This window comes from Diospyros lotus, chromosome 4 (assembly GCF_014633365.1).
Source record: "Diospyros lotus cultivar Yz01 chromosome 4, ASM1463336v1, whole genome shotgun sequence".
Taxonomy (NCBI): Eukaryota; Viridiplantae; Streptophyta; class Magnoliopsida; order Ericales; family Ebenaceae; genus Diospyros; species Diospyros lotus.
Window position 1 is genome coordinate 2,763,754 of NC_068341.1, and position 12,917 is coordinate 2,776,670.

At 36.3% G+C, this 12,917-nt stretch overlaps 2 protein-coding genes across 3 annotated transcripts; one reads left to right on the forward strand and one right to left on the reverse strand.

Annotated features, from left to right (window-relative positions):
• The first annotated feature begins 743 nt into the window (after positions 1–743).
• On the forward strand, positions 744–7,931 carry LOC127799152 (ureidoglycolate hydrolase). 2 transcript variants are annotated; one of them, XM_052332905.1, is made up of 12 exons: positions 745–1,000; positions 1,889–1,974; positions 3,601–3,675; positions 4,164–4,292; positions 4,878–4,964; positions 5,145–5,347; positions 5,451–5,553; positions 6,220–6,311; positions 6,458–6,520; positions 6,623–6,863; positions 7,410–7,450; positions 7,662–7,931. In XM_052332905.1, exons 1-12 carry the CDS (start codon positions 803–805, stop codon positions 7,757–7,759), a joined length of 1,416 nt encoding a protein of 471 aa, XP_052188865.1. In that variant the 5' UTR covers positions 745–802; the 3' UTR covers positions 7,760–7,931. The 2 variants fall into 2 exon arrangements, with proteins under 2 accessions (XP_052188866.1, XP_052188865.1); XM_052332906.1 differs by lacking the exons at positions 7,410–7,450; positions 7,662–7,931 and adding an exon at positions 6,963–7,063 and having other exon boundaries at positions 744–1,000.
• Positions 7,932–8,070: 139 nt separating this feature from the next.
• On the reverse strand, positions 8,071–10,166 carry LOC127799153 (uncharacterized). Its single transcript, XM_052332907.1, has 5 exons — positions 9,950–10,166; positions 9,245–9,293; positions 9,069–9,131; positions 8,930–8,994; positions 8,071–8,544 (listed from the first exon to the last, which is right to left on the reverse strand). The coding sequence occupies exons 1-5, from the start codon at positions 10,103–10,105 to the stop codon at positions 8,185–8,187; spliced, it is 693 nt and encodes a 230-aa protein (XP_052188867.1). The 5' UTR covers positions 10,106–10,166; the 3' UTR covers positions 8,071–8,184.
• Positions 10,167–12,917: the final 2,751 nt, after the last annotated feature.

A 12,917-nucleotide genomic window follows, 5' to 3' on the forward strand; every position in this document is an offset into this window, starting at 1 on the left:
GTGCTGGGCTGGTGGACCTGGAAAGTTATATTAAGGGTAAATGTTGTTCATGTTATTGCATCATGCATTCGTATATATATATATTTTTGGACCCTCACTAGAAGTTTCATCTTCTAATGGGTTATGCCCCTGGAACATTCAACGTTCCAATTTAGACTTGTAGCTTAAGCAAGGAGTAGGTTGAGATATGACGGCACGTGATGGCGTGGCCGATGGATTCAGTGAACTGACTCGGATACGTTCTAGCTTATGTTTTATTGATGATTAGACTTGTTAGAATGTTTATGGAATCTCCATATATTTTATATTTGAGAATATAATGTAATATATGGTGCGAATTTTTTATGATATAATATAAGATGAATTTAGATATGTACCATATCGGGTTTCGATTATCGCTTCCGCATTATGAATGATTTGTTGGGGATTTTGTTTGGAATTCGATACTTGAAATTTAAGTCATGTACCGAGAAAGAAAAAAATAATTTATGTATATTTTGAGTCTAGATAAGAGAAAAAATGAGGCGTTACAAGATATTCCCCCTCATGATAGTGGATATGTTTGGGATGAAACTTAGTTGTTGGATTTTAGATTTATCTTTCTTGTTAATATCATATCGTAAGATCGAACACTAACGCACGTTCGTGATGATGTGTAAATCAGAAAAAAAGAAAAAAGAAAAAAAGTTCCGTTACTCGCAGTCACAGGTGAAGTTGGCTATGATTGAGCAAACAAATATCACTCGTGAGATACATATAGCGAACAAATAAGGCCGACCAAATAATACACAGATCGGGAAAAATGGTCCTGAGAGTCTCTCTTCTCACTCTTTTCCTCCTCTTCCTCCTCCATTGCTGCCCAGAAGCCATTGCTCAAGGAGATGGAGAGGACCCAACTACCAAAACCATGGAGGATTTTTCTGGCTACCCGATTCGTGAACCCAACTTCCCATACTCTTTGTCTTCACTGTCAGTGGACACTCAGAGTCTGCAGAAACAGGTAATTATATAAATCCTAAATCATCGGTGTGTCTCTGCTTGTTCGTATTATCTGAATCGGGTGTTACCAGAAAGATTAGCCTGGGGGGAATATGTTTTTTTTTATCTTGGATTTACTGTGGCAATGATTTGTTCACTGGGTTTCTTGTTTGTTTAGTGAAATTAAACTTGGCTTGTTTTGATTTTCCCATGCAAATTGATCGTACTTATTCTTTTTGTTTTATATGGGATTTTTATGGGCTCTGCTGGGTTTCGAAGTCTTTTCTGCACAAATTTAAATTGAACCAATCATTTCTCGATGGACGCCTATGAAGGGTGTTATCTGGTCCCATTTTTGTTGGAACCATGGACGTTCAGAAGCCAAGGGCAAGCTCGGATTTTTTTAATCCTTCTTATTTTCCTGTTCTTAACTGGGGTAGCATTGTTCTCATCCAGAGAAGAAAGGGTATTGTGCATATTTTTTCTTCACCAAGGTACATAGAAATGTCTTTAGTTGCGTCAGTTAGTATAGAATGATAAAACTTGAGATATTAGAATAAAATCTCTGATAGCTACCATCTTCCCTCAAGATGATGGAATTTTAGTTAGAGGTGTCAAGTAAAAGAAATTCAACCCTTCAAATTCTGAGGGCATTTCAATGGAACTTCATTTTGTGACTTTATCTATATCAGTGGTGATATATGAAATAGAAGAGCTAACCACTATCCTCAAATGATTGGTGGGGCCCAATGGACTAGTTCAGTATCCAGATGATATTCAGATACCCCTTGGCATGGTAACCTTGCAGTCCTGTTCTTAAGTAATGAATTTGCTACCATGTCGTTGTTTAGTTGTTATTATGCTTCTTATTGGAATAAATTGATTTTTTTAGTTTATTTTGACTTGGTAGATTGATGAGTTGTCAACATTCTCGGATACACCTTCCCCATCAGTGACCAGGATCCTGTACAGTGAGAAGGATGTCTTGGCTAGGAGGTATGCTCAAGGAATCATCTGATTTGTATTGTAATCTGATTACATAACATGCCCATATGTTGATTGCATAAAAGTAAAAAAAAAAAAAAAAAAAGGTTAAATGACTAATGATAAGTGCTTTAGGTTTAAATGAAATTGAGTCACTAGCTATAAAATTATCTTAAAATGTTTCAAAGGTTTGGAATGGATCTATTTTAACTAATTTATGTTGTAAGCTTATGTGGGTGCAATTTATCCTTCTGGAAAGCCAACTTTACTTTACTATTTGTTTTTGTTACTTTACTATTTGTTTTTGTTAGATTCCAAGTCTATAAAAGATTTGGCCCAATTCATTTTCATGCTAGAACGTTGTCATGGTGTTATAGTTATACCATTTCTATGGACTGATAAACTGATATGTTAGAAGTGTAAATTACAGCTGCAAATTTGACATCATCTAGTTTGTATTTTCCCGCTGATTAATCATGATTTAGTCAGGCAAATGGTTTACCGTGTCAGATATTTGACTTTAGATGCATCATCACCCATATCTTCCAATGTATGTGTAGCAATTTTTACATTAGCTTTTATGTTCTTTTCTTTTTGTTTTTTTTTCATTTCGTAAACTGGCAGTAAGCAGTTGGAAAAAGGCTTGGTTGAGTTCAGCTGAGTTGTTTGCCATTCCTCTGTACAGAATTTTTGGTGCCATTAGCACACAGTAATTTGATCCAAGTATCACACAGTCAAATGTCACATTTCAAAAAAATGGACTCACATGTATGAAGATTTATGAAGTTGTTGATTAGGACTTGCAAGATCTGACTGAGTTTTATGCTGCACAAGATAGAATTTTGGTTGTGTTGTGCTCATGAAGCGAAAGATGTGACCCCACCAATTCCATATTTATACGCAATAATTATGAAAAATCACTAAATTTTCCATTGGGTTCTTTTGATGCAACCAGAGTCATAGTGTCCTTGTGTAGCATTATAATGATCAACGGTAATCTGTCCTCTTACAAAACCCCACTCCTTGATTCATTGATGTGGAGGAGTCATTTGTCACAATTTGAAGAATTTAGAAGAAGCAAGAACAGTGTTCAGAAGAATGAAGACCGGTTACAGTGAAAAGAGGCATGTTTGCCCATAATTTGGCTGAAGTGTGAGCATGAAATATGGAACTGAAAAGAAAGAGTGTTAATGATAACAGCAAGGCCATTTTGTGCTTATCATAATATTTGACTTATTTATTTTGTTAATTTGATTTGGCCTCTTTGCTTCTAGTTTCAAGTCCCTCTCCTACTCATTTGTGTGTGGGGGAATGTTGCTCACTTCATTGTGTTTTTGAATGACTGGAACAGTTTCCTCTTTTTTTTTTTTTCTTTGACCTTTTGGATAACTTGTAGATGCCTATAGATATATGTGTTGGAGTTCTTACCAGAGGGTTGTGTGTGCCCTCATTATTGGTGTATTTTCCTGATTAATAAAAAGTCTTCGGTTATAGGAAGAAAAAAAAAATGTTGGTGAAACCATATTATATGTAATCTAGTCAGTGATAATCTTTTATACCATTCTGTCACATTTTGCCATTTATTTTTTCTTGTGGGGGATATGTTCTTTATATTTATTTTGTCATTTTTTATTGCAGGTATATCAAAAACTTAATGGGACTTGCAGGTCTCTATGTTAGAGAAGATGCGATTGGTAACATATTTGGTCGGTGGTGAGTTTATGTCATAATACTTGTTTCTTGTTTGATATCATACCTTGTATAAAGTTGTTCTTATACAATTTGAAATGTTATAAAAGGTACTCTGTGGTCTGTGCTATTAAATGCACACACCAAGTTACATGTCATGGGTCTCAATGAGGTTTGCCCAAAATTTAAGCTTTATGAAATACGGATTGTATATTACTATTCATCAATTCTGAACATTAAAGATGCTTGTTTGTCCAATACTTGATAAAAAAAAGTTTGTTCATGGACTTTGCAAAATTCTCTGTTCATTATGATAAACAATTGTGTCAACGGCTTTTCTATCATATTTTTCACACACTGTATTTGTGGCATTTTTGTCCTCATCAATCTGCCCCAAACAACTCTGAAGCTTTTCAACTGTGTCATATCTTTAGACTCTACATATTTCATCCAGTTCTCTGATTCCTCATTCATTAGTGCTCAACCCTTTTGTCTCATTTTTGTTTGTGCAGGGATGGCTATGAACCAGAACTGGCTGCTGTTTCAACAGGTTCTCATATTGATGCAATTCCTTATTCTGGAAAGTATGATGGAGTTGTTGGCGTTTTGGGTGCAATAGAAGCTATTAATGTGCTGAAAAGGTATGCAAGTAGCCTTATGGTTCTAAATATGGGTATACAAAACAAACCTCATAGAGTTTCAACGTGCTCTATTCTATTGATCAAGCTGACATAGGTGGAATTGCTTATAATATTGATAATACTAATTAACCAAACCCAGTGGGCCTTAATGTGGTTGATTTGTAACAATTATTTGATCTCTCTATTATATCTCCATGAGTAAAAAAAGATTTGATGATTTTTACAGTAGCTGTTGGCTACCTAACACCCAACATTCCTCCTTTATGCGTTAAGGGGATTGGTCAATCCACAGGTGGACCAAAATGAGGACAAGCAATCCAATACAAACCCCCATATCCCCAAAATGAGTAACCTAAAAGAATTGCCTTAATCCCTTGAGCTGGTACTACTGTAGGGATTTTTGCTTGCAGAACGGTTGGTTCCAGGAGTAAGCTGGCTCAAGCCTTTTTTTTTCAAGGCATATCCAACGGAAAGAAGCTTCCAATAGCATGCCATGTGAAAAAAAGAAAACTACTATATCCACTTATCCTAAATGTTTCTGCACAATAGATTACTTCTTATATATGCTAATTGGGCTTTTTACAGGTCTGGCTTCAAGCCTAGAAAGTCATTGGAAGTGATCATGTTCACTTCTGAGGAGCCTACACGTTTTGGGATCAGCTGCTTGGGAAGGTTAGAATATCTCATAATTGCAATATAATGACCCATTACGCACATTACTAATACTTTTTTGTTAATTTCCTGTTTAATTCTTACTCTTTATTCCATCTGCTGCTTATAACTTGCGAAGAGTACATAGAGAGCATTCAAGTATCTAAGTTGAAGTTTCTCATATTTTTCTGAACTGTGCAGCCGCCTAATGGCGGGGAGTGAGGAACTTGAGAGAGCTCTCAAGAAAACAGTTGATAAAGAAAATATATCCTTTCTTGATGCTGCAAAATTTGCTGGGTATGCAAAAGGTACAGAAGACTTATCCAGTGTCTTTCTAAAGAAAGGAAAGTATTCTGCTTTTGTGGAGTTGCATATAGAGCAGGGTCCTATTCTTGAGGAGGAAGGTAGGCATTCAAGACTATGGTATTACTTGTTTACTAATGTGTTTTATAAATCTTTACTTTCCCAGGTATTACTTGTTCTTCTGGTTCATTTGTTTCAATTCAGGTATTTCTGTTGGTATTGTGACTGCAATTGCTGCTCCTGCAAGCATCAAAGTGGATTTTGAAGGAAATGGAGGCCATGCAGGCGCTGTCTTAATGCCAAATAGGTGACTTTTGCTAGTGACACAAGCTGCTTTATACCAGCTTATTTTCCATATCTTCTTAAAATTTTGCATGCGATTAGATCCCAGAGCAAGCAAGGTGCTTGTTTGAGAATAAAATCTTATTGTTCTTTTCCTGAGGTTGTTGCATATGGCTCCCATATTGATCTGCTTACAAACTATTTTTTCCTTTTCTCTTTAATGGTTAAAGATTCACTGGCAAAAAATTGATTTTTTTGTCGTAGTGTTCAAAGGTAAGGTTGCTCCTTTCATCCTCTGTGACCAAAAAGGTCACAGGTTCAAGTTTTCATAATAGCCTCTTCACCCCAGGAGGGAGGGGTGGTGGCGGGGAAGACTGCTTACAAATACGACTCTTCCCCAACCCTTACAAAGTGGGGAGCCTCATACATGGGAATGCCTTTTTTGTTCAGATCAAATTTTGGTTTACTTTTCTCTGGATAAGTTAAAATTTCTAAATATCATGTTCTTTCTTTTGTTGGGATGTTCTCTCTGTTTCCGTATGTATTGGTGCATAGCAGAGTTCAACAATATGTCATCCGCCTATATGTTCTTTGGAAACCTTGGCTATTAAACTAGTGAAGCTGTTGTTCTGTGTCTGTTGTTTATGCTAGATTTAGACAATCCATTTTTCATCTAATTCTCTTTGAGCAGAAATGATGCAGGACTGGCTGCTGCAGAGTTAGCACTAGCTGTGGAGAAACATGTGTTAGAATCTGGATCTATTGATACTGTTGGTACAGTTGGTAAGATAGTTTTTTCCTCATAACCAAGATGGTTTGGTGGTACATGACAAACTCCATTTTGTTTGAATCCATGCCACCATTTTTTCCTCTTACCACTTTGTCCTTCTTTCTTTTTTCCTACTTACGAGGCTTACTCTCTTGTAAAGGCATTCTTGCACTACATCCGGGAGCAATCAACAGCATCCCAAGCAAGTCACACCTGGAAATAGGTCTGCTGTCATTGGTGAATAAATTTTTCTAATAAAGTGATTTTATATTTTGTCACTGTTATGCATTCTGGATTTTACTAAAATGTCTTCTGTGGGTTGCAGATACACGGGACATTGATGAAAGTCGGAGAAACAACGTGATTAAGAAAATCCATCAATCTGCCATGGCCATAGCTGATAAACGGGGTGTCAAGCTCTCAGAATTTCAAATTGTGAATCAGGATCCACCAGCCCTTTCTGATGAATCAATAATTAAGGCCATGGAAGCTGCATCACAAGAGCTGAAGTTGTCCCATAAGTTGATGATAAGCAGAGCTTACCACGATTCACTGTTCATGGCCAGGTAATGAAGGCAGGGAGCTGTCAGTAAACCTCTATGAGTGCACTGTATTCTTTGTAAGCATATAGAGCATAAGGTTCTGATAGAATCCTTTTCATCTAGGTTGCTAACATAAAGAAACAACAAAGACTTTAAGAAGAAGTTACAGACATAGAAGTACCAAGAGATATCCGCTTCCAGTGTTAATTTTATTAAAGGGGATTCTTGAGACGATGTATGATGTATCTGAAAACAATGGAGATTAAGAAAAAGAAAGAGGAAATATCAGGTCTTGCAGTGTTATCATATATGAGCAACAGCCAAACTTGACAAGAAGGCTGCAAATGAGTTAGTTGCTGACTGCTGGAGATTCTATGTTCGGTGACAGGACTGTGAATTAGTCTCTTGGGCAAAAGGGGGGAAAGTTGAAGAATCTAAATTGTTCCGCATTTTGATCGTTCAATTCAGAAAATTGAATTTCATTTATAGTTTGGTGAAATGCTGCAGCCACCTATTAGTTTTTTCTTCATCAATATTAGCAGCTAATTATTCTGTTTCACATCCTTGCAGAGTATCTCCTATGGGAATGATATTTATTCCATGTTACAAAGGTACAAGTCTCCCCCCATACCTTTCCTTTTATTTCTGTGAAAGTGACAATCCTTTATAAGTCATTACTAGTTAGTCCTCTTCAACTCATAAAAACCTGCAGTTAGAATGTCAACTCATATGGATACGCACTGAATTCATAAATTGCTAGCACTTTTGCAGAGTTGGGAACTATAGCAGACATAACCAATACTTGTGCATCTGATTTTGCAGGATATAGCCATAAGCCAGAAGAATATGCTTCCATCAAGGATATATCAAATGGAGTCAAGGTTTTGGCTCTAACCCTTGCCAGGTTATCCCTGTACTGAACCCTCAACCCTAGTTCTTTTTGAGCTCTGTTTATAACACTTCTCCTGAGGATCTGGATGGATTTGACAAATAAATCTCAGCATAGGAGATTTTTCATTCAACTTGAAACTGTAATGACATTAAACTGATTCACTTCCAGACTTTTCTTAAAGAATAGATCTGTTGTATTCCTGTATGGGGTAGTTACACGTAGTAGTACATGGCCTAAATGAAGAGCCAAATGTGAGTTAATATGAGCAAACCTTTGGAAAAGGAAAAACAGGATAACACTCAAAACATGTGGTCGCAAAGCGTGGTCAGGTCTGCTCTTACCAAAGCCATGATACTCTCAGATCCATGGCCATGTAGGGAATATTGGCAGCAGCTCTAGTTGTTTTTTCCTACCTAACTAGTGTACTCTCAGATGACAGATCATGTCTCCTACTCAAACTGTGACGTCCAACTCTTTGGTGGTCGCCGATTTATCTTCCTCAGCAGCGCCCTCAGGGGCTGTGCCATCCTTGGTCTTCCCACCATTCTGGTTTTTCTCAACACCTCTCTGGTTGTTGTCCTTCACATCATTCTGGTTCTCAGGGCCTGTGCCATTATGGTCCTTCTCACCATTCTGGTTTTTCTCCAAATCATTCTGGTTTTTCTCAGGGGCTGCGTCAACATTGGTCTTCTCACCATTCTGGTTTTTCTCAACATCATTCTGGTTCTTCTCAGGGACTGTGCCATTATTGGTCTTCTCACCATTCTGGTTTTTCTCAACACCATTCTGGGTTCTCTCCAGCACAATTTCAATCTGAAATTGGAGGGGAGAGGGATAAAAGATCAAAGTTCATATCATTTCTCATGGTTGCAAGAATAGGAAATGCAAGCGGAAACAACAGGAAAACGGAAGTGGGAAAATGCAACAAAATATACATATAAAAGGAAGAAGCGGAGGACAACAGGGAAATGGAAGTGGGAGATGCAATATATATGAACAAGAAATGAGGACAGTTTAGAATGGGATCCGAACGTAATAGTAGTAATCATATACTGAAGGAAAGTTACTGTCTTTTTTCATTTTCTTTTCTGCCGTGAAGTCCTTTTTCGAGTCATAGTTATAGAACTTTTGTTCTAAAAAGTGAAATATATCAAACATTTTCTTATTCCAAATTATTCCCGAAAAGTGTGAGGCTAACCTTGGGTTTCTGAACCATGCGGCCTTTGGCTTCATCCTTTATGCCAACGGTGGAAGTCAAAACCTCTGTTTAGTCCCTGGAAACATGATCAGGATCCGAAATAACCTTAAGAATCAAATTAGAAGGATCAGCTTCTTACGTTTCTCCATGGCCACCCCATTTGCCTTGAGAATCTCTGCAATTGTGACGACTGTGGGAATGGCTGGAAAGCGGAAATTAACAAATTAAGAACAGTAAATGCAGTATGGAAGGTGAATAATTCAATGCAATTGGAAGATCTGATTTATTGTTCCGAGTAAGTTCAAGGACACATACCCATGCCCAAGGCTGAAAGCACCACATCATTGTGCTTCTTGATGCACCTCTGCAGCAAACAGAAGAACATATCGTAGTGACAAAAACCAACATGATGCCAAGCAACAAGAAAGCGTTTTTGGTAGTTTGATTATGATTTTCCAAAACCGTTTCAAGCAACAAGTTCAATTAAAATGCCCAATTGAAGATCCAAATCAAGAATACCCAGATCCATGATCAATTAACTAATACCATCATCAGCCAATAGAACAGGTCATGTATTAACGTCACAAATCAAGAGAACACAGATCAATTATAACAACACTAGACTCAAACTGATTCATAACCTATTACCGAATATTTGGCATTTTCAATAAGAAACACTCAAATGAGAAATCCAAGCCCTTGCCACCACTGAACCAAACACACACAAACAGGCAATTACATATTCTTCCTGTTGTAATTAACAAGTCCTTCGCAGTTACTTCTCGATGCATTTCTATATTAAACTCTGTAACAAGTCGTTGAATCAAAAGCTTTTAGAAAAAAATATTATATCCAAATGTTCACTTTCTTGCAAACGTAGCATGTAAAACTAATGTGAACAGATCGAAATGCACAGAAGCCCGACATTTTCATGAACAAAACTAATCGAATTCTTGAAACGATGATGAAGATCGTTATCGTGCGCATGGACCCAGAAAGAAAACGAGAAACGAAGTGAACCTTGGCAAGGTTGAGGTAGAAGAAGAGGGGCTTCTTGGTATTCGACACTTGAATCTTGTTCTTCTTCGGAGCCTCGATCTTGCCCTCAAGCTTCTTGATCTCTGCGGCTTCCACCGGCGCGATGATGGCGGGGTCTTCAAGTGCAATGGCCTCCATGAAATCTCTCTCTTTCTCTCTCTATTTTTCGTTCTGTGGATGGGTGGTGAAAGCCTAGAATGGGGGAATCCTGGTATGTATGTGAGAGAAGGCGGATCAAAGAGGAGATGGACACGTGGCGGAGTTTGATTGGTGAGATCATGCAGTTAGTTATTTCTTTGGCGGTTTCGAGTTCCAAAGCGCCATTTCCAAGGGACTCACATCGCATCACATCAGGTGTCTGGTAGTTATTTCGTTACTGTACAATGACGAATTTGCCCTCCTGAATGTCTTCATAGATCTGAGCCCGTGGGCTTGGGCAGCCTACTAACTCCCGGTCCAGGCCCAAAGCGTGGACTTAAGTACAATTATTAATGTTTTAAAAATATTAAAATAATATAGAAACATGAATTACTAATTAAATATTTAACTATCAAAATTACAAAGTAATCAAAAATACAAAAAGTTGTCTAAGACCATCAAATTTTATCATCATATGTCGACACAAGTGGTGTACGGCTATTGTCAACTCGTGCCGTAAAGTGTTGGATTAAATCTCGCAACGAGTGCAATTCTCGTGTTTAGTTTCCATAATTGAATTTGAAATCCTGAATAAATAGTTGGTACAAGTGCTACAATGGATGAGAGTTACATTTAACAAAAATCAGATAATTTAAGAAAATTAAAAAATGAGATTGTTTAAATCTTAATTATCGACATAGTCATCGCTTTGCAGTCTAACTAGTCAATTCAATTCTATTCAAATAACTATGTCATGAAAAAACTTCTTAGAGTGTAAGTTTAAACTAACTTCCAGTATAAATCTCATTTGTCTAACTTTTTAGCAAGATGATAAAGTGTGATTTAGACGACTTCTGTTCCTTCTCAATCTCAAGTTTTGAGAATATCAAAATAAGTCATAATCGTACATTTGAATGAAACAGAACTAAACAAGAAGACTTGACGAGAAAAAAAACGTACTTTTAATGATTAATTTACTTTCAATTTTTGTGTAAGATAAAACCAAGAAAGGAGAAATGAGGACCATCATGTCCGTTGGGAGGTATAATCTGGGAGTGTTCGCTTAGGGTTGAAGATTGAATCCGTGACATGAGGGGAAGAGTGTGTTAGTGTTGGGGGGGTCCATACAATTTAAAATCATCAATCATAATAAGCTTTTAAGTGGCCCTCTAGTCCTTCCTTTGACTCCACTCACCGCTCCCCCACAGCTCATCCATGCCCTTAAAACCTCACCTTAAGTCATTAACCTCACTAAGTAACATTTTTATTTGGGTTAAAAATAAAAATGCCATTTGAGTCAAAAAAGTAAAATCTAAATGGGACTAAAAGTTAAGAAAAGATTAGAATTAAATCGACCCAATCACATTTATTGGCATTAATTTTGGTAAAGTCTATCCCAACCCAACAGTACACCAATTAATTGTAAAATGCAATTGAAATCAATGATTTTGTGTAGGGAATTAGTTTATCTTGGTTGGTGTACATGTTGGTTGAGGGTTTGAAGACAAAACAAAGCCCAAAGCCCAAAATTGCTTGTGTGTTTGGAAACAGAGAGAATAAAGCACATTCCACAGCACATAGAATAGTTATCAAATGATGTATGAGTCCAAGGTTAGATAAACCAACATTCATTCATCCCTTTTGCTAAGTAATGATTTATAAATTTGGGTTTGGTATGCCATTGCCAGCTGCTAAATTCTCAAACTCAATCATGCATTAAGATGAAATTCATGCTTTCATTTAACTGCAAGGCAGCCCTAAATTGTATGGTGAGGTGTCAAGCCATTAAAGGCACCCAATTGACTTTGCATCTCTTTCTAAATCCATCTTTTTCTCTATATATTTTCATGTTTTTTTTTATGTATTTATTTAATTTTATTTATTTCGATGACATCATTATATTTATATTTTTGAGTAAATTTAATCTCTATATTTTGACTCAAAAATAAAAATACAAAGATATAATCGAAACAATGAAAAATTTAAATTACTATATAAGATAAGTTAAAATAGAGAGATTAATTAATTTAAAAATATAAATTTGTAAGTATAATTAAAATAAAGAAAAATAAAAAATTATAAATTCAAGTAAAATTTGATCTTTAAAATCTACTATTGACTAAGTGCTTGGACTATTTCTTGGTGGTTCAACAATTCTTTCATATTGAACAATAGGTATCATAAATTGTAGGGTTATTATGAAAATTAAAGGGATAGAATAGGGCATAGGGCAAAAATGGAAAGGGGAAAGGGGGGGTGGGTTTAAGACTGTAAGTTAATTGATGGGTGTTAGGGCTTTATCAAAAGGTTAACATGAATAATCAGAGATGGCCAGATGGGGCCAAAGGAATAATTGGATTGGAATGCTAATTTCCATAATTAAATAAATAAATAAATAAAATTTTGAATGGGCCACCAACTTCACTTTCAAAAATCTAATTCATTAATTTCAGATTCTTAAAATAGATTTAACGTGACTTAATAATTTTTTTTATTTTTTTATATATGCGTGACATGTGTCACTTATATAATAATTATAAAAAATTAATTAAATGATATGGTGCTCTTAAGTAAAATTGCAAGTTTTGTTTTTTTATGAATTAAAAATAATTATTATAACATAAATAAATAAAAGTAAAACTGTAAAAGCTGATGACCAGAGGAACGAAATTGCAAATTCAAGGGAAATGAGAACGGAATTGAAGGACATTCAAATTTAATGTCAAGGGCATTAGTGTCATTTCGTGGAGCGGTAAAACATTACGTCCGGGCGAGAGCCCATAAAGCTTTCGAAGCCCGCGACCGGACGGAG

Coding starts and splice junctions, on each gene's coding strand:
- LOC127799152 (XM_052332905.1), top strand. CDS start 803: ATGGTCCTGAGAGTCTCTCTTCTCACTCTTTTCCTCCTCTTCCTCCTC. Junction 4,965..5,144: donor GGGATCAGCTGCTTGGGAAG/GTTAGAATATCT, acceptor TGAACTGTGCAG/CCGCCTAATGGCGGGGAGTG. Junction 6,864..7,409: donor GATTCACTGTTCATGGCCAG/GTAATGAAGGCA, acceptor ACATCCTTGCAG/AGTATCTCCTATGGGAATGA.
- LOC127799153 (XM_052332907.1), bottom strand. CDS start 10,105: ATGGAGGCCATTGCACTTGAAGACCCCGCCATCATCGCGCCGGTGGAA. Junction 9,294..9,949: donor TCTACCTCAACCTTGCCAAG/GTTCACTTCGTT, acceptor TGTTTGCTGCAG/AGGTGCATCAAGAAGCACAA. Junction 9,132..9,244: donor GCTTTCAGCCTTGGGCATGG/GTATGTGTCCTT, acceptor TCCGCTTTCCAG/CCATTCCCACAGTCGTCACA.